General features: G+C 33.8%; 1 protein-coding gene across 3 annotated transcripts in view; it reads right to left on the reverse strand.

The window, feature by feature from the left end:
* The window catches only part of LOC137403660 (sulfotransferase 1E1-like), a 42,840-nt gene extending 21,169 nt beyond the window's left edge, over window positions 1-21,671 (reverse strand). The window contains exons 1-8 of one of the 3 annotated variants that reach the window (XM_068089648.1): window positions 21,602-21,671; window positions 18,453-18,652; window positions 17,718-17,918; window positions 9,787-9,842; window positions 7,965-8,144; window positions 4,005-4,154; window positions 3,057-3,129; window positions 2,508-2,689 (exon numbers count right to left, since the gene is read on the reverse strand). In XM_068089648.1, coding sequence (XP_067945749.1) covers window positions 2,583-2,689; window positions 3,057-3,129; window positions 4,005-4,154; window positions 7,965-8,144; window positions 9,787-9,842; window positions 17,718-17,918; window positions 18,453-18,642 — 957 coding nt within the window. In that variant the 5' untranslated portion in view covers window positions 18,643-18,652; window positions 21,602-21,671 and the 3' untranslated portion in view covers window positions 2,508-2,582. Of the gene's footprint in view, window positions 1-144; window positions 235-2,507; window positions 2,690-3,056; window positions 3,130-4,004; window positions 4,155-7,964; window positions 8,145-9,786; window positions 9,843-17,717; window positions 17,919-18,452; window positions 18,653-21,601 lie in introns of those variants that run through there. The other 2 variants (XM_068089649.1, XM_068089650.1) reach the window with 2 other exon arrangements.
* Between the last annotated feature and the right edge of the window lie 248 nt (window positions 21,672-21,919).

Genomic DNA, 21,919 nt, shown 5'->3' on the forward strand with positions numbered 1-21,919 from the left:
TTTATATTTACAGTTTAAATTCTATTTAAGACAACTTCTAAAAATGTGATTAAACTGGTCTGTATAGCTACTTATCGTGGCATATATGGAACATCACCTAGAGAATATGTAAAATATTTGTCAGAATGAAACTTTAGAACTCACCTTGATTGTAGTTAGTAGCAGCTGACTGAGTCCACTAAAGCTCTAATCACTTGTCTCAGGCACACACCAGAACCACTAGACTGACTAATTCTAACTGAGTTGTGTTTATAGCCTTTATAAATTGCATGCTTGAGTAAATCAGATGTAAATTGATGGAAGGTGGCTGGTATGACAAATTTAGACATCTATCCACATAGCCCATGAAGATACTGTGTGAATGTCTTCGAGAGAATGTCAACAAACTGCTACAATATGATACAATATTACGCAATCTAATGACTTATACACTGGTTACCTTCTGCAGAAAGAACAGGCATCCTACTGAGCGCAGAGTCAAATAGCACTTGCAAAAGTATCATTACATGTACTAACTAGGTTCTGCCAGATACTACTATTGTACTGCTACTATTATATTACTACTATACTGCTACTACTATAGTATTACTACTACTATGGTACTATTGCTACTTTGGTACTGCTACAACTATGGTACTACCATATGGTACCGCTACTAACATGGGTACAGTCATATCTCGACATACAACCTTAATACATTCCAGAACCGAGCTCTTTCGTACCTCAAATCCATCTTTTTTGTTAAATAACCACATACAATTTAATACATTCCTACCCTCCAAAAACACCTAAAAACAGAATATCACAATGGAAAACATGTTTTTAAGTGTTTTAATTCATCAGCTATGCTCACAAAGTAACAAATACCTATCTAATGGTTATGTCTGCAATTAAATATAACATTATTATGTACATAATAAAGTTTTTACCTTTGAGACAGATGGCTAACAGGGTGTAAGCAAGACTTGACATGTTCGGTACACTAGACTTTTGTGACATTACATAACACAACATAAACTTTAAACTTAACTTAAATGAACTTAGCTTACTAAGCACACACCTAACCATAAGCTATGATTTTGCATTACTTTAAACTTACTAGACACTTACTTAAAAATAAGTTTTAATGTTACACTAAACTTAATTCTAATTTGGCTTTCAATTTTAGTTTTCTATTTGTCTTCTTCCGGCAACTTTGCCTCACTTTCTGACGTTCACTTTTACTTTTAGCCGGGCTCTTTTAAACTTTTTTAAACTGATCTGTCTAGAAAGACCAACTAATGCTGCAGTTCTCGTAAGCTGCTTTTCGATACTCGGGTACTTAGCGACAGCATCGAGAACCGTCTCGTATGCTCGTAACTAAAAATTGTCCCATTGTCTGAAGAAAAACTTTATGTCAGAATTTTCTCCGCATTTTAAAATTTTTGTATGTTGGAACACTAGTATCTCGAAATATACAGTAACTGTACTACTACTATGGTATGACTGTTAGTGTACTACTATTGTGGTACTACTACTATGGTATGACTATTGGTGTACTACTATTATGGTACTACTACTATGGTATGACTATTAGTGTACTACTACTGTGGTACTACTACTAATGTCCTATAACTAAGGCGCTATTACTTGTACTACTATTGTTGTACTACTATTGTGCACCTGTTTACCATATTTTATGAATGGTCTAATTACATCCTGCACTATCAGGATTTGGCAAGGAAATATATTTGAATCACAAATACATATGTTTGGAATAGCGAGACAAAACTGTAATTAATTCTCATGTTGCTGGAGAGTACTTTCTGGGACATTTTCACCTGCTTGGCTCTATTTTAAAAGAGTTAGTGTCTGTCTCCAAGGTAAGAGTTCCATATGGTACGTGCTGTACATAGTAATGTTATATTTTACTGCAGATCATAATTGCTGAATACTTTAAGGTTTCTGTAGGTACAACTATAGTTACTAAGGCTAACATACTATTTTATTATCAATTTTCAATACGTATATAAATATACATATTAAAAATTGAAATATATATACACTACATGTTAATATTGTATACAGTAATATGTAATGTATAGTGAAGTTTTATATACACATATTAAAGTATGATACAAGATTTTGATGACTTTTACTATGGGTTGCAATAAATAATTACTATGGGTTTCTATACCCCTCTATATGACATTTTCGCTTTATGATGCCAACACCAGAATAAATTAGTGTCGTATGGTGGGGAGTTTCACTGTATTTTATAATATAGTTTACACAGCAACGCTGCCTGCATACCACTAAATGTGTTTCTAATATTTAATTCTTTGGTCAGATGGTTGCTCAAGGAATATAGAAAAAGGTCAAAAGATTAAGGGATTTCTTTGAAAACTCCATGAAGGATTACCAACTTGGTGAGTGAATAGATACTAGCTCTGATGTCACCAGTTATGTATTTAATATCGGAAAATACTTTAGACACGAGTCATAAAACGTTTTTCATGGAACTGTACTTTAACAACTAATAACAGTTGTGTCTGAAGCACTATTAACATGCTTCTTCTGAAGTATAATCTAGGCCAGCGTCATCAGTAGATGAAAGGTATATCCTTTCCTCCTTTCCATGCTGCCAGCACAGCATCAAATGCTTCATTCTGAGCAACTGTGAAGTGGTTTTTCCAGTCTCCAATTTCTCCTAAAATTTTAAAATATTATCAGTACAACTTTTTAATTTCTTTTCAAATAAATCAAATATTTTTTGCTCTTTTTTGCAACATTCTACAATGTGACTATATATATAGTCACTATATGGTACTTCTTAATAGGCAATACGTTAACTTGTATGATGTAATTTGGCCACTAACTTTTTTAATTTGCATTAGTATATAGCATTTAGATCTGTTTACTTTAATAATTAATGTTATTTGATGACTAAAATGCTAGAAAGAGTATTTGTACTCACAGACCCCTGCAAAATATACTGTATAATTGTATTTTGTATCACATTCATTTAGAGCCATTTGGTTTAAAACTTGGCTATAGACACCAGCGAGAGTGTTTACCTTTTCTATACAGTTGGGTAATAAGGCCTTTCATGCCTTTTGGATCCATTTCTTTAATCTGCAGCTTCTTACCCTGAAAAAATACGGAAATGCACATACACTTGTAAAAAAACACCTATCAATATGTTAGTAGATTTATTACCAAATTAGCTGTTTTACTTATAGTGAGTTGGGTAAGTCATCCTGTAGTGAATTGCGTTCTTATATTTTACTCTATTGCAAGCTGTAGCCACAACTGCACTGACAACTCATTACAAAGAGCTATCCCAATGTTTTTCTTTGTTTAGAGATGAGTCTGCCAAAACCATCATGTGGCAGTCACCCAGGTGGGTATTGGTCTAAATTAAATGATGCCCCCTTCCCAGCCCAATTAGGAACAAGCAAACAACTTCTTTTTTTGCAAACCCAAATAGTTTAGTAACACTGGTTATTTGAGCAGTACCCTCTCCCTTCCCCTTTGAATGCAGCCATCAAAAAAGGATGTGCTTGCTGTTCTGTATTGATATTTACAAGTACATCTGAAATAATAGTCAACAAGATAGACCAAGCTACTAAACCAGAGCTAAAAGGTTTGTTTTGTTTTTACTTCTATTGTTATTCAGTTATTTACAAACATTCATGTCATACATTGGTCATTATTCTCCGTGAGAAGTTATTTACTATGTTATACGATACACGATTTGTATATCAATTTCATATTATCGCATATTATTGCGTGGACTCATCTTACGTTAAACCCATTATGTTGTAGATATCACGGTGTTTCATTCAAAGCTATTTGTGTGGAAGTTTGAACTATATATAAATATAGAAACATTATAACTTTCTCTGAACAAACATCCATCAGTGAAGTTTCACACTCCCCGTCAGTAGCTTGTGATATTAGCAAACCTGTTAAAACTGCTATACATCCAGTATGTTATTGATCTACCAATCTAACAGCCATACCATTTCCATCATTGCTTCACTTGGTTTAGCTTCTTCCTTCGCTTTTCTCATTTTCTTGATGTCTGTGACTTCAGCAATTTGTTGAACCAGCTCAGGAGATCTGTTTGTACCCATAAAATCATTTACTTTCTGGATGACCTCAGCAGGCTTCTGAAATTGGTTGTGCAAAATTTATTAGAATTTAGTTAACAATACATGACGTCTTTTTATATCTAAGATCATTGAGTCATCCTTCAGCGCTGGTTAACCCTTGTACAGGAAGTGTGACAGCGTCTACACATGTTGCAAAACTTTAGTAGAACAAATAACCTTATTTTAGTAAGGAACATTTTGGCATGGTTTCAATCAATTTTTTTTATAAAGTAAAAAAACCTGTATATTTTATGGACCCATTTTGAGTAACTTTTTTAAATTTTTATCTACAATAAAAGTAACCAGAGAAATTGTGTTTACCAAAAGTCAGTTAACACTTTGAAGCCTGGTTTTGAGATAATTCGAAAAAATGTTTTTCTAACTGATCCCTCGCCCGAGTAAACTCAGATTCGTAGTTTTGCTTTTTTACAGACTTTTGGTTTACCGATATATACAAGATTTTTGTGGCTTTATTTGGTATAGATTTTAATTATAATTCTAAACTTTCTAGTCAATTGGACCATGAGCTCTTGAGATATCATCAAATTACCGACGGCATCTCTTACTGATCGATAAATGAAAATGGCTGCCGACAGACTACTAGTTCTTTGTTGCACTTTTAGACTTCTAGTTTACCTAGAAATAGAAAACTCTGGTCCCTCTGTGCAGTATACATTGCCGGCATAAGCAAATGTGTTAAGTCGATTGTTTGCTTGGTTATTGAGATATTGCTAAAATACGGAAAGTACTTCTAACCGACCAAGAAATGAAAAATAGCTGCTGTCCAAACATTAGTTTCTAATGATATACCGATTGAAACTTTTAGTAATGACAAGACTAAAATAATTTTTGTCCTAAACAACAAAAACTTTACACTAAAACTATTGGTTTTTCTATTCATAAGATATACACACTCTATCAGACTCGGTGTACATCAATCATTATGTTTTCTCAGTTACGTCTAAAACATCACATCTTTGAAAGAGTGTGAAAAATAAATATTGAATATCTTTGATTTCTGTTGTTTTTCATTGAATTCTACAATCTTGGAGCTTCAAAATGATATTCAGATCAAAAGGATTTGTGCTATCCCAAGTGCTTTAGCAGTCAATTGAAAGTTAATTGTTAATATGGTTTAGAATCTTGCTTGTGTATGCACGGTTGGGTTTCAAAGTGTTACATATTGTTACAGCTTTTGTCTAAACGTCAAACTTTTTTAGAACAGCTCTAATCGCACAGCAATTGTATTTAAGCAGTTAATAACTTATATAAAATAAACTTAAATTACGTTTTAGTTGGTTATTAAAGATAAGGAGCACTTTTGTGTTAAACGTTAAATTACAGCATCAATTATAATTGCGTTGACAGCAGCAGATAACATTACAGATTGAGATTTCAACAATATTTTTGCATAACTTCTACCAAATACCAAATTTTATCAAAATTTTAAAATTGTAAAAATAAACAGAAATATTCGAGATCATTGCATAGTATTGTCTGGAAACAGCTGCAATGCTACAAACTATTTTAAAATTACTCGTCTTTTTAACTAGATTATCTAAGAATTGTTCATTCAAAATCCTTATTCATGAAGGCAGAGCCCATTTTAATAGGTTTTAAATCAATGACCTCAGAGAATAGCAAATTTTTACAGACATTTTCTTTTAATTTTCTATTTGTGTAAAGGAAGAGTTTTTGCTAGCGGACTCTACAAAATGACATTAGATAATTCTATAATTACTGCTTGAAAGTCAGTGTGAACATATAAATACAGCGCAGACTTTTTCGGTATTTGTGGAATCTGTTTTGGCCTTGTATTGTAATTATCTGCCATGTTAGGTAACTAAGAAATGTAGCGTGGCGGCTAGATATGAAAAATGCTTTAGAATATAACGGCCAACAAAAGCACTTTCGTCTCGTGTTCACGTGTTGGCTAATTATCAGCATTGACATCGTATACTATATGTTTATGTTATGCTAACAAAAATTTATATTTATATCAGAGCTTGGAGCTTGCATTGTGAGTGTTTTCTGTTTCAAAAAATGGTTTTTTGTTCTTCTAACATCAAGATCATTAATAAAAGCAAAACATTGTGATTATATTGTTATAAATACATGTTATTTTGTTATAACTAGATGCAATTTTAAAATGCTGGCGATTAACCTTTAAAGCAATTTTTATAAGTTACTTATCAAGGGTGAAGAAATTGTTAAACCAGGTTGATGCTGTGTTATTTATCTTCTGAAGTGGTAAATTAAATTTTATAAAACATCTGGATAAGTTAGAAAACTGCAAATCGCTGTAAATTCTAAGTAAGTTGAAGCAGAAATTAATTTGCTACGCAGTAAAAAAAACTAATGCCTCTAAAGTCTACAGGAGCCAAACCTTCAGTGACAGTGTAGTAAAAAGGTCCTTGACCGTCTGGCAGCAAAAGGTTAACTTGGCTTCTTAAAGAAAAAACTAAAAGAGTCTGTAATTGAAAATGATGCAGAGTTTTTCTTGACAGATGTCTGCCAAAGAACCTTCTAAATTGAGTGTAGGCAATGCGGTGAAATTCCAAGTGAGCTTATGCACCACGCGTGAAGAGCGCATCACATCCCATTTCAATGTCAGCATTCAAGTCAAGTATTAAATTTATTGTCTTTGATTTACTAATATTACTAATCAATTTTTATTAATGAATAATTAGCATTTTTTATGCTTTGGGGACAAGATTGTCTCTTATAGCATCTCCTATTGTGTGTTACCACATTTTAAACAATTATTAGTACATTTTAACAGATTATTACTACATTTTAACAAATTATTACTACCCTTTAACAAATTATTACATTATAACAAATTATTACTACATTTTAATAAATTACTACCACATTTTAACAAATTGTTACTACATTATAACAAACTCTTACAAGACTTTAACAAATTATTACTACATTTAGCAAATTATTACTAGATTTTAACAAGTTATTACTACATTTTAACAAATTGTTACTAAATTTTAACAAATTATTACTACATTTTAACAAATTATTCCTACATTTTAACAAAATATTACTACATTATAACAAACTATCACTACATTTTAACAAATTATCACTACAGTTTAACAAACTATCACTATATTATAACAAATTATTACTACATTATAACAAATTATTACTACATTATAACAAATTATTACTACATTTTAACAATTATTACTAGATTTTAACAAATATTACTGCATTTTAACAAATGTTAGTGGAAGATACATGAGAGTTAAAACCTCAAATGTGAGTGATTAATCACTGCTACAGTTTCTAAGATAAATAATCGCAAGAGAAAACGACTGCTGTTACAAGTTCATAGTGGATGTGACTGAATCAGCTGTAATATGTGCCTGGGAACTTAGCACCTCTACGGTAGCCAACTATAATCATCCTTAGGTTGGCATACAATTATCTCTGACTAAATGAGAATAATTCTCCAAATCTTTCCCTAGTTTTTTCAATGGAATAACCACTCAAAAAACACACTTTTACATTTGCAGTTGTCAATCGTTTATATTTTATCTTATTTTGTTTTATTTATATTGCACAATCTGTCAAATTTCATGTTTACATCATGCGTATGTATTATATTGTATGTATTGTGAATTGACAAGTGTAGGTGGCTGTAGGTGTTCACAATGAGAAAGAAACAACAGCTTAGATTTTCAGTTTAGTTGCAAGTGTAATAACCTTGACCTTCCATCTCCAGTCCATAACTACCATTGTGCTTGTCATCAATTTGACACCAAGTCTAGGTTACTGACAGCACAGGTCAAATTACATAACCTAACTCACCAGTTTCAAGTCTTCGTAGAAGACGAGAAGTACGTGTGGTTCATCTCTCAAGGACCACATGTACTCCGTATAGTCAAAGTAGCTTCCGTGAGGCATGTCCTTGGAGTACATGTATTCTTGTATAAAATCATCAAAACTCATATTTGCCTGTGCAGCAAATGCTGGACCCATCTTTGAAGTCTGAAAAATTATCAATTACAGTCATGTATTTTAGATATAATGAATAGTACAAAAGTGTCTAGTCTCGGTGATAGTGAGTAAAACATGGATGAATAGACATCTAGGTCTCACATCTCCCAGCTTGGACTGACCTCTCAATAGTTTGTATGTATGCAGCAGTTGGATAGATTTAGCATTTGTATTGGAGTTTTATTTTTACGTTTTTTTCCATTAGCGTTACCCTAGTGGTTAAAATGTTTTAAATAGCCACTAGAGCTGCGCCAAATTTTTTAAATTTTTGTAAGGACTTTGCGAGTTTGATAAAAATGAGGAGGTTGCAAAGGCATAAAATCAGTGGCAAAAAATATCTGTAATGCAAGTTTTAAAAATTTGGATTAATTAATGATTCATTTTTAATTAATGAATGATTCTTTGATTTATTCAATATTTTAGAAATCTGTATCTATGTTCATTTTATAGTGTTGGTAATAAATATTGGTTGCGTTGAACAATGGAAACCAAAAATGATTTATAAAAATAGAGCAGAGATATTCAGACATAGGCTTAAACCATAACTGTCCCGTACAACTTCTATCGTATTTTTTAGGTAAATCAGACACGCTGATTCCATTTTGTACTCAAAATAAAGATTGGTCCACTAACCTTCAAAGTCATGAAGGCTTTTTCAAAGCGTTTCAATATCTGTCTCAAAAACCACACAATCGGCACAACAAGCTCCGCCCATAAATATGTGAAGTAGCCTAGCTTTTTAGTAACGGAAGTTAGGGATGTTTAGTCCAATTTAAAATTATAGAGATGGGTGTTTTAAAACCCATTATTATCTAAATTCAGCCTGTCAAATAATCTCAGTCTTTTATGAAAGGTAGATAAACTATTAAAAATTGCTTGTAGTTTGTTACATGATGTTTAATAGGCTGAACACCAAGAGAAATCAGCTTAAAAAAGCACGATTTTATCACAAGCTAGCATTGTTATCACGCTTTTTGAGCTCACTTTTAAATATGCAATGTTAAATAGCTTATCTACTTTTCAAAAAAGACTGAGACTAGCTTGACGGCTGAATTTAGATTATAATAGGTCTTAAGACACCCATCTCTATATATCATTCTAAATCGGACTAAACATCCCTAACTTCCATTCCTAAAAAGCTAGGTTACGTCACATATTTATGGGTGGAGCTTGTTGTGCCGATCATGCTATTCTCGAGACCGATATTAAAACGCTGTAAAAAGTCTTCATTACTCTGAAAGTTAGTGGAGCAATCTTTATTTTGAATACAAAATCGGAGTCAGCATGTCTGATTTACCTAGAAAATACGATAAAAGTTGTATGTGACAGTTATGGTTTAAGGTCACATAAATAAGACTGACCTATCACAAGCCTTCTACGCATACAGCAGTTGTGCAGGTGTAGAAAGTACGTATAAGTTGCCAAGTTTGGGAGCTGTCTTTGATTGGCTATCAGGAATGAGTTATTGTAAGATAGAAGTATTTAGCAAACTTAATAGACAGTCATAGTTTAAATATGTTTGGTTGCATTTACATCAATCACGAAGTCATCAGTTTACCCAACTCTAAAATCACCTTGCTTCAAGAAACATAACACCAGATGCATTGACTCTTCTGTTGCAATGTCTACTCACCAATTTCTTCTCATGATAGTACATGGAAACGCAAGCATCCTTTGGATTTCTCACAACTGTAAACAAGATATCCAGAGTTAGAATAAATAAAAAGCTTATGATACGATGTGACAAACTGAGTGATTTCCATTAACTAAACATCTCTAGTTATGTAAACGAGTTTTGTGAAAAACAGTCTATTACTATAATTGCATGGAAGATCCACCTCAATCTACTTACCTGAGCTTAGCTGTTAGTAGGTGAACTTAGTGATATAACTCCATCTCCATTGCTTAAACTAAAGCCAACATAAAATTTACTGATTTCTTATGTAACATTATAAAGGAAGTAGATTATGAAGACCTCTGACTGAATACTAGTTTAGCTCTACATTCCATTTGTTTCTCAAAAACATTTGCAATTTTAAAACGTGCAAAAATATACAAATTTGACAAATGGCTTATATTGGTAAATATTTTACAAGTCTATGGCAGGCTTGTAGGTAATGAAAAGGGAGAATTTTTATCTATATATATATATATATATATATATATATATATATATATATATATATATATATATATATATATACATATATATATATATATATATATATATATATATATAAATCTTAGTGCTTATCTGTCTGTCTGTCTGTCTGTCATTCATGTGTTCAGTTATAAAGATAAAGGGTTAGGAATGAAAAATCTACTTCACACTGCATTTGATCTCGGCACTTCCAGTTCTACAAAAAGGGGAGCTAAACCACTATGCCACGCAGCCTACTTGCTATACACTGGAATAATTGTACAAATACTCATTACATTAGTGAAAATACGCATAATGAGCACAATGATGTAGTGTGACGCGTAATGTCACACGAGCTGGCTTCATAGCTCACAGCTTCACAGCTCTTAGCACAGCAACTTTAGTAACATAAGCAAGCTTAAGTTACTTTCCTAATGCCCGTGCAAACTATCTCTCACTCAAATCAACATTTAGCTGTACGTGGGACCGCAACAATTAGCTGCTATGACATCATTTTGCGATGAACGCCCAACGTAGTCGTCGCTAGCGACATTGTGACGAACTTTCAATGTGTTGAACTTTGACATCGATGGATGCAACTATTAGCTTCTTGATTGGCTGTTTGTTTACTGCATCGGATCCAGCTTTAACAGTTGTGAAGGTCAGTGTCAAGGTTTCTGTGATGTCAAAAATATCTATGCGAAGATAATAAAAGGACTCGCGACATCAGCGATGTAAGTTTATAATTTCTAGTGATTGTTGGTTAGCGGTCTCCGCTAACCAATTGTACGGGCGTACAAATTGTAACCAATTTGTTCGCCTTGTTGTTGGTGATGACGCCAAAACAGCTAATTGTAGTAGGCTATCGCATAGCTAAAAGTTGATTTGAGCAATAGTTTGCACAGACCATGAGTTACTCAAATTAGCCATTTGCTATTTTTGCCATTGGCTAATTAGTCAGAGGCAGCTGCATTACCCGCCACTGTTCATAAGCTGTTTTTCAGGCTTTTACCTATTTGGTAAATAAGATAATGTTCATTTGCACATAAGTTATAATTAAAAATTTTTTATCTTTCAGCTATTATAACAATATTGTTATCTAGATCAGGATTAAAACTGCCACCCACTCCTTCCCATTTCAAACTCTCTTAAATAGTTCTTTTATTGTTTAATCTCTATCATGTATTTTATTGCAGTGCTGTTGAAAACAACAAAACATAAACAGATTAATTTATATAACTCAACCGCTGCCAGCACTCTGTCATAATTTTGTACTTTTAATGGACTATTAAATGAGTATTTCTATTGATTTTATTTTTAAACAAAAAGGGTTATTGGTTTCTAGCCGTGTTGAACAGAATCAGAGATATCTCACAGATATTTTATAGAAAAAATAATGTATAAATGTTAATAATGTGAGATGTAAATATTAATGTTAATATTAATATTCATGTTAATATTAATATTAATGTTAATATTAACACTAACATTAATGTAAGGTGTTAATAATGTATAGATGTTAATAAAACTGTACTCAACATAGAAATATAGCAAAGCAAAGGTAGCGTAACTAAAATGTATTTCAAAATTTGCTTTTAACGACAATGTAGTTTGCTAATGCCACACCCTTTTGGAAGCAGGAAGTTTAATTGATTTTTAGCCGGGCAAATCTATTTTTAGCCTTATCACGGGATATAAGCTGGGTCTATCTTAAATGTATTGCTTATGTAAATATCTGACTCTCGATATAACTATGCTACAGTAGAATTGAGTAACAGGCTCTTTAAAAAGAGCCAACTATATTATTCAATTTTGCAATTTATATTGCAAATTGCAAATTTGCAGTGCAGTGTCCTGCACTCTTGTCCATAGTTTGCAGATTTTATGAAAAGAGGAGCGCCACTGCCTCTTGTACTTTCATTTAACAGATAACATAGACAATTGATAACTGCGAACACTGAGTAGTAGTACATAGAATTAGTAGTAGCAAGAATTTTATTGCTTCAATGTGTGCACAGTACATGCATTAACAACTACCGTATATCCCCACATATAAGCTGATTCTAGAACACAAAATAATGTTACCAAACTATGGGAGTAGTACTGTAAGCCGCCTTTCGATATGCTTACTAGGAAGTTTATCGTTATATATGGTAAACGTCGGTAAGCATTTCAAATCTTATCCTCGAAGCAGTTTTTTCTCAGGAGTGTTACTAAGGCGTTTGTATTTCATTGATTTCGATGCAAGCGAGTAAAACGGCAGCTAGCAACTATACACCATTTAATGTCTTAGCTAGACATTACACCGTCATATCATATGGTGTGTCCATTATCATCACTCTCTCATTAAGTCCTTACTCATTCACTACCTACTCACAGGGCATTCCATAGCTGTATTATATACAGTACAATCAATTACTCTTTCAACCTCGCTATGGTGTTTATCATAAAATATACATGTAAAATATAAAAGTAACATTAAAAAGACTTATTTTGTCATCAGCTACGTATTGTTGAGAATGGCCACAAATCATGCATCTGTATCTTTGAATCTAGAAGAGCAAATTAGTAGTGTTACTATCAACATTAATCTAATAACACCAGCCATCCCATTAAGCTAACAAGCTAAACATCTCTATAGCTATGAGGTGATTCGATCAGTTAGAAATATGTCCATTCAAGTATTTTGCACCATGTTTGTGTTATAGCCTGTCTTCTTATAGAAGAGGTAGTATTCATGTCTGTCCAATTGGAAAAGGTCTATAACAGAGCCGCGCAATAATTTAAATCTTCTAAAATTTTTCATTTGATCAAACTATTTGCATCTAAGCACAGAGAAATTGATCAAGTGACACAGAAATAGAGAATTAATCTATATGTGCTACAATTGAAACTCTGTAAAAAATGATTATATAAGGTTTTTGTAAAATTTTTGATCTTATCTGTATTTGCCATACGAGAAATGTTTGGGGGTGTGTGACAGTGGAAGTGACAGCCTGATAATTGCATAACGTGTTCTTTTTTAACTTGACATATCCATCAACTGATAACTGCCTGCACCACACCCTTTCTCCAGTCCATTGAACATATGCTGATCCTTTGATTTTAATGTTCTTTCCATATGCATTATTCATTCAGTAGCTAGCTGACCGTGTTTGCTTTTCTTTTCAACTCAAAAATCATTTCATTGTCTTCTTCTAACTTACGCACCAGTTGGCATCTCTGGCATCAAGTTGCTCAAATACATACCACTTATATCAAATCGTAGGCAGACCTTTATGGTTCCGCTTCATCACCATAGTATTCTGGTTTGATTGTCGTTGAATCTTTCTCCTGGTGTCAATTGAATACCCTAAACAGTCCTCCTCTAATAATGTTTCTGTCTAGATCATACAAATCTTCGTCTCTTCTGTCATACAAAAAGAGTGTCGCTTCTGGATTTTTGAGCTGTAGTAGTCTTCGTATGGCAAGCCCTGGCATAGATGTAGCCATTTTAAAATTGAGATTTTTGCTCCGAAAGAATTGAATTTGCTTGTCTAAAGCTTAAATAAATCCTCTGCAGTCTTCATTGTTGTAATACACTAACAAATCTTTGAGAGTTTTCATGTTATGCTTATGCCAGATATTTTTGCCGTACTGATAATCTTCTTGACTAATTTCTTCCTGTTTTAACTGACTGTAAAAGTTTTCCTTCTTTTAAAGTACAGTACATCTAACGGTGTGAACTTTTCATAAATCCAGAAAAACTTCTTAGCTTCGACATCCATTGCTTACAAATAAGCTGTCATCATGAGTGAAGGTCATCCGTTTTAGAGCGCATGTATGCTTTTCCTTTCTTCACCGTGAATGAAATTTCTTTTTCGTGTTTGACTAAATATTGGATTAACTCTTGTCTGATTAGAAGTATGCCATAAGCACCAAAGTTGAATCTAAATATCAGCTATATATTTGTCTAAATCCTCTTGTCGTTTGTAAAACCTGCATTCCAGGTTGTCCACACCCATTCTTTCCGTAGTTTTCTCCTTAGGTATCATTGGTATTCATCTTTCTTCAATGGCTTCAAGGTGTGCTACCTAAATCTAAGTTTTGTGTAGCACAGTGTTGACAAGTTCTGACAAGTTTCGAAATGGTTCCTCATATTAGATACAACGTCACAAGCTATTCCGTTTTCATTTACAAAGCATACAAGTTCTGTGTAGCCTGAAATACTGCTAACTATGCTAGCAGATGCTAGTTTGTGTTCAGCCTCCCACAACATAGTTTTGGTGTCATTAAGCAAGCTAAGCTTATAAAAAAAGCTTCTGCACAGAACGGGCAAAGTCGTTTACTGTCTTCCACTGAAATGCCACATTCGTCTAATAGCAGCAATTTAGTTTTTGGTGATGAGTGAGTACTGTTTGGGTTTACATATTTAGCAAAGTCTTGAGCGAAGTCGCAGTGCGTAAAAGTTTGGAGCAGAACAAACACTGATAGGGCTGAGTGTATAAACCTAAAGTCTCGATCAAGCAAAAATGTGTACTTTCCATGTGAACATTTAGTTTCTCCTTATGACAAGAGGCAGACTTTCCAACCAGGTGGGCTATTGTTTCATTGGCATTTTTCCGATTGATATACACTGACAGATATTTTAAAGATTGTCTCAATCGCTGGTAGGTGTTCGATCGATACTCCTATTAACATTCTTTATCTACTTTTGAAGCCTCGATGTAAGTTTCGAAGTATTCTTGAACAAGTGGTTCCGATTTAGTGCCTTTTCTTTTCATGATAGTTATTGTTCCAAAAAACAAAGACTGTTGGTTTTAGAACTAAAGGTTTCCACTGTTATCCTTATTTAGTGGTGCTAATGCTCAGCTGTTTCTTATGTATTCTGGCAAAGTTATCTTGCAACCGATAGCGTGTGATGGAATAGGATACACATAGAAAAAATGTTGGTTAAAGTATGCAACGTCCACGACGTACCAGGTCTTTGTCTTGTGACATGTTTGATCAAATTGTGATCTTTCATTTTCTGAAGGAAGTTGTTGAAATCGTCAATATTTTCTATCGTGTTCGGCTTGTTAAACAGTCTGTCTTCATTGGGTGATGCCTGAAAGTACCAACTCGTAGACTCTGTATTATTCATCAAGTTGCACCTAACTACAGCATTAATTTTTAACTTGTATTTTTGAACTTGGTATATTGTCTGTACTGTTAAATTTTCTGATGCCCGGGTCATATCATTATATTTTATCACTATATTGTATATTTTAATACACTTTTGAATCAATGAACACGTCATTATAGCTTGTCAGTTTTTGTGCATCAGCTCAGCAGTTTTTGGACTAGTAAGTATGACGGAGCAGGGTTTAGTGCTACAATTATTAGGACAGGTAGCAACTCTGGGATCGATGAAATCAAGCTCTGATTGTGCTAAACTGATCATAACAACAGCTGTTATGTTTATAACAGCTGCTGAATACAATAACAGCTGCTATTGTTAGTACTATACTAAACGAGCAACTGTATATCTTGAGCATTTATTTTTGTATTTATAGCTTTTCAAGAAACAAATCTGTTGGCCATTGTGTTTGTGAGGCAGTGTTGTCGAGGTTATATCTATACATTTTTACATCTGGTTGTGTGTTTTGTAATTCTATTTTTTATGAGTGAGTGTTTGTGCACATAAGATTTCTTGCATTCTGAATGAGGATATCGGTTTACAATAATTTTATTTTGTAAGTTGGTCACATATTAGTAAAGCGAATCTCATCTACAGATAGATCTGCGTAAACTAAGCTTTGTTTTTATATTGCAATTTTATCAATAATATAATCATAACATATGTACAATACATTCAATTTCTAGATGAGACAAAACCTTTATTTGCATAGTATGAGGATCTTGATCTTTTCGTACACTAGTTAAGTAATGCGATCATGATTATTCACCGGTGTAGTTAATTTATGCATAACTGCTTTGACTTCTCATGTTTAGTGTATTTATAACATCACTCAACAGTTTTAATGACTATTTTATCACTGTTTTGAAACTTAATACAATTTATGCATAGGCATTTCTGGGTAAAAAACGTTTAATGAAGTGTTCAATATTTTATGGCTCAGTTATATTTTTGTCGACTTGAGTTCTATCAGAGTTACGGCAGCTACTTAGGGTGTGCTACTAATTAGATACTTAGCGACGCAGACGATAGTAGTAGACACACCAAATGACTTGCCGATGTGATGATTGGCTAAGCCAATAAGTGGCACAGTAATTAGGTCACTCAATCAACACAGACTGTTTGACAAGCCAAACACGATAGAAAATATTGACGATTTCAACAACTTCCTTCAGAAAATGAAAGATCACAATTTGATCAAACATGTCACAAGACAAAGACCTGGTACGTCGTGGACGTTGCATACTTTAACCAACATTTCTTTCTATGTGTATCTTATTCCATCACACGCTATCGGTTGCGAGATAAATTTGCCTGAATACATACGAAACAGCTGAGCATTAGCACCATTGGATAAGGATAACAGTGGAAACCTTTAGTCCCAAAACTGACAGTCTTTGTTTTTTGAAACATTAACTATCATGACAAGAAAAGGCATTAATTTGACTCAGTTGCATCAAAAACTATTTTATAATATAAATATATTAAAATATTTGGTTTTACCAAATATTTGACATTGGGGGATATACACGTAAGTTTTCATAACATGGGACCAAATGAATTAGCATAAAACTTGATGAAGATCATCTAATGCCATAAAAGGGCAACAAATGTATTGCAGAATGACTTCAAACTCTTTTATCTTCATACTCTTAAGGTTTACAAGTTGAGCGTATTCCGAGTCAGATGAGTTAACACTATTACTATAGCTTACAGCATTATTATCACTGCTAAAAAAATTTCTCACTGTCAATACTACTATTGACCATTAGAATCATCAAAAGCACATTGATCTACAATTTGTGAAACCTAAATAGCTGTAATGCCTCTGATCATCATGAAGAAATAGTGGTAAAAAGTGTTTTTGCAAAGTGAAACTTAGGCCAGCGTGAGATGCAATCATGTTTTCCATTGGCTCAAAGCTAATAAATGATTGTTTCCTTTTGATTATAGGCTGAGACATGATAGGCTAATTATCCAACTACTCACCAATCAGAAGCATTTTGTGCTAAGCATACAAAACCCGCTCTACTTCTGCAACATTTTGCTTTGATAGACACGTACGGCGTGTTACAATTTATAGGGCCAGCTTATTGGTGAATCCTTATATATGCCCTGATTTCAGGGTTGTTTTCTAAAGTTGTCTCATACGCGAGATAGGCCATATATGCAGGGAAATAGGTTGGTTGTTTTTAGGATAAGTTGCAAATTTGCTATTTGCCAATTTCTAGTTTTCGCAATCAGCAGTTGTTATTATGTTGCTTACCAACCACAGTTTTCCCTTTTCTAAACTCTGCAGGAAGTACGTCTATTCTGTAGTGGGTGTTAAGGACTCTGGGTGAAGGAATAATCTCCTCACTTTTTTCAACAGGACTCAAGTCTATCATGACGACTTCTTTGGGTTGAGTCACATTATCAGCTGACCCGTTGAGCAGCATCGTCATCACTTCCCACATGAAGTGAGTGCCTAAACAATAGTTTATGAACAATCTAGATTTTAGGAAAGTAGCTTGATTGCTGAGAGAATAAAAATAACTTCATTTTAAATCAGAAAGTTCTATTTACAGAAGTTGTAGAGTGTAACCTCTTGTGCACGTTTATACAGAACTATGCCATCATTTCGTAGTTATTATCTCCTTCCTACTTTATGCTAGAGATTGCAACTCCCTCCAAACTGGCTTTGTTAGAGCTAAAATTGATGCTTTTTATTTAGTGTTATGAAAGTCATTGATTTTACTTTTTACAAACCGAATGTTAGCCTAGATATTCTAGATCTATAACCCAATGTTTGTCGTAAGAATTTACATTGCATCAAGCTAACTGGCCGGCTAACATCTGATTGGAAAGTGAAAATCTAGACTCAGTCATTGAGAAAGTCTTTCAGAAGGGCTATACATCCAGATATCAGAGAGGATCAGCAAATATTTCAAAAGGTTTTGAAATGGGTTCAAGGTGTGTTGAAAGTATTTTGCTAATGATATGAGAATAAAAGCTTGCTCACCATTCTTAGGATAGGTTGCTAGTAGGAAGTCAGGTGACTTCCACTTGTAGGTTTCCAAGTCTGCTCTGATACCTTTGAGCATCTCAGGATTGAACATGATAGCTGGCACTTTAACCTTGCCATCATCCGACACAAAATATTCACCAGTTTTAGAGCCAGCAAATGGGTGGCAGCTGAGGTGTTCCTCCATAGTTTCACTCCTAAAATCATGGAGCAATGCTAATAGTTTTCAACTCAGTTGCGCTGAGTCTTTGAAGCAAACTTGAGTAACTTCGGCCTTTTCAGACATTGGTTAAAAATATTAAAAGTGTGAGAGCAGTGATGACTACGCGCTTTCCAAAAAAAATTTATGAAGCAGCTTTTTATCTTAAAGGAAATAATATCACCTTATAGCAGTCTACAGTAGCAGAGGTTAAATGCAGGTATATTATTGTCCTAATAACAGGTTAAGAGAAACAACTGCAATTTAGTTTTAGCTTCAACCAACAAATTATAAGGTTGATATTTCTAAAGGTTTAAAAACTTTCCGTCTTTCAATATTTACTTTAAAAACTTTCAACAACAAATGCCATGGAAGTGAATGATTACTTCCGTATACTCTCTATTTAAATGCTTGGGTTACTTTGAGTTACTTTAGACAACTTTTTCAGCTAATTGTTTACAGAAACAGCAGTATTTCAGGGCTTTATTTTAGCGAAAAGTTAATTATGAAAATTAAAGATACCCATTCATTTATAACATTTTAAATTAACATTCTTTGAGATCACGTTATGACACTCACTTGATATCCAGAGATGACACGCATATCCATGCTACATCTATGTTTGTCAGGAGTGCAGACAATTATTTTTAAAAACATTTTCAAGTTTAACTTGTCATAGAAAAGCATGCCAACTTGGAATATTGAAGGCTTTGAAAAGAATATTTAAAAAGCACCAGACTTTGGTGAGGGAGTGTGACAGCTATTTTACCAGAGTAAAACAATGATTACACCTACAAACTAGTGAAATAAAAAGCGGTAGACCACGATGGTAATAGATCAGGTAAAACATTGAAACTGCCGTTCAGCAATTAGGGTGATAATCTTTTAGAGGTCATTTAGAGGTTGCCAAGTTCATACTCTTACATACTGTTATTATGATAAACAAACACAAACATTCTGAAGCCATATGATAAGGATAGTAAAACATATTACTAAACCTGCAATTTTATTAATCAACAAGTTTGATGCCCTGAAGTTTTATTTTAGTGTTTTTAAGCAGTGTTTTAAGCATTTCCCGGACAGGTACGAGCGCTATTCCTTGTGTAATCAGTGAACTTCATGAAAAAGAGTTGTGTACGTATCATATTATATCATCTTGAGTATCTTTTATTAGTTCAACAACACTTCATGCTCATCTTAAGAATGGTTGTAAGCTTGTCATTATTACTTAAGATAAGCTGGTTTTTATTGTGCTAGAATTTGTGGTGTTTATGGAATGAACTTACATTTGTCGCCTGATATGCAAAGTTAGTCCTAAGTTACCATAATTTAATTTCTCAAGCCTCTGCCTGTACCTTAAGGTACGGCCACACATAATGAGTTATTCGATCATTCTGACTGAAATCACGAAATGAACAGAATTGTCTGAGCTGTGCATGCATATCGAAATCATCGACAAAACGCTTTTAATTGGTTGAACAAACTTAGCAAGCGCAATTTTAGCAGCGTTTGCCATTGGTATAGTCCAAGACACGTACCACGACACACAATAAAAGTATCATTGCAATTCAACCTGATACATACGATGCAACTGCTTAGATGTGCCAAAGATGGCAACTGTTTCTACAACGAAACTTTTGCTGCTAAAAAAATGTTATTATTGAAAAATGAAACGATTTATAGTCATAGTGTCCGAACGATAAAAAATTAACAACAGCGCAATCTAGGCAGTTGCATCATATGTACTATGTCGAGTTGCGCTAGTACTTTTATTGTTTGTCGTTATACTTGTCTTAGACTAGATAAATTGTAAAAGCTGCTAGAATCATGCTAGCTAATAATTTGCCAATTAAGCCAATTAAAAGCGTTTCATTGACAATTTCGGTGTGCATGCACGGCTTTGATAATTCTGTGAATTTTGGCCGAATAATTCGTTCATTTCGTGAGTTCGGTCAGAATGAACGAAATTTTTTTACGTGTGGTCGTACTTTTACTCTACCTTAAGTACTTGCCCCTATCTACCATAGCAAGCAGACTAGTTTAGAGATAAAGGCAAACATGAAGTCTTCTTTATTCACTTACCAGCTGTGCTACTCGGCAATGCACGGGTACCCTATTAAAAATCAGCTTATAAACAATGAGAGGTAATAAGAGTTGCCTGCCACTTGTTATTAGCCTTGCACATTGCCAATGGATAATTTGAGTAAGTTACTAATAAGAGCTGCGGTTTCTCATGAGGTTACGCGATGACTTTGCGTCGTGACTTAACGCGTAGCGTATTTGCTCCCGTATACCGACATATATAGCCTAGTGAAACTATCAAGCTCATGTGGCTAAATTGGTAGGGCGGTCGAACTGGTGAACGGGAGGTTCCGAGATTAAATCTTCAGGGATATGAATTCTTTATTCCAAGATTTTAATAGCTATAGCTGGACATATACAGCGATGGCAAACTTTGAGAAATGTATAATTATATAGATTTCATAATCAAGTTGGAACAACTGCCTATCACTTCCTGTCCCATCCCTTCCTTAACCTGAGTGTATACATAGCAAATAATCTAATAGGAAAATGATAATCTTGGAAGCAGTTTTTCTGAGAAAACATGCTACTGCCTATGATTACATATAATCGCCTGAAGACATCTGATTGTATTCCATCACAACTTTTAATGTCTTATCTCAGTTCAACATCCCATTTAGTCATTTTAGTCTACATACCAGTATAATACACGCCCCTTCACCTCTAACCACTGTAAGATGCCATTACGTTCAGTTGGTTTCTATTTACAATTATGTCATCAAATTTATATTTACCGTCTAAATTCTATCTCAAACAAATGCTAAAAATTTGGTTGAACTGGTCTGTATAGCTACATATTGTAGCATATGGAACATTACTTAGCGAATATGTAAAATATTTGTCAGAATGAAATTTTAGAACTCACCTTGGCTGTAGTTAGTATAGCAGCTGACTGAGTTCACTAAAGCTTTAACCACTTGTCTCAAGCACACAACAAAACCACTAGACTGACAAATTCTAAGACAGTTGAGTTTATAGCGGTTGTAAATTGCACGCCTGAGTAAATCAGCGGTAGATTGATGAAAGCTCGCTGGTATGACATATTTAGACAACTCTCGCATGGCCTATGAACATATCGTGTCGATGTCTTCAAGAGAATGTCAACAAACTACTATAATATTATACAATATTATGCAATCTAAAGGCTTATAGACTGGTTACCTTCTGCAAAAAGAACAAGCAT

The sequence above is a fragment of the Watersipora subatra genome, chromosome 9 (assembly GCF_963576615.1).
Source record: "Watersipora subatra chromosome 9, tzWatSuba1.1, whole genome shotgun sequence".
NCBI lineage: Eukaryota > Metazoa > Bryozoa > Gymnolaemata > Cheilostomatida > Watersiporidae > Watersipora > Watersipora subatra.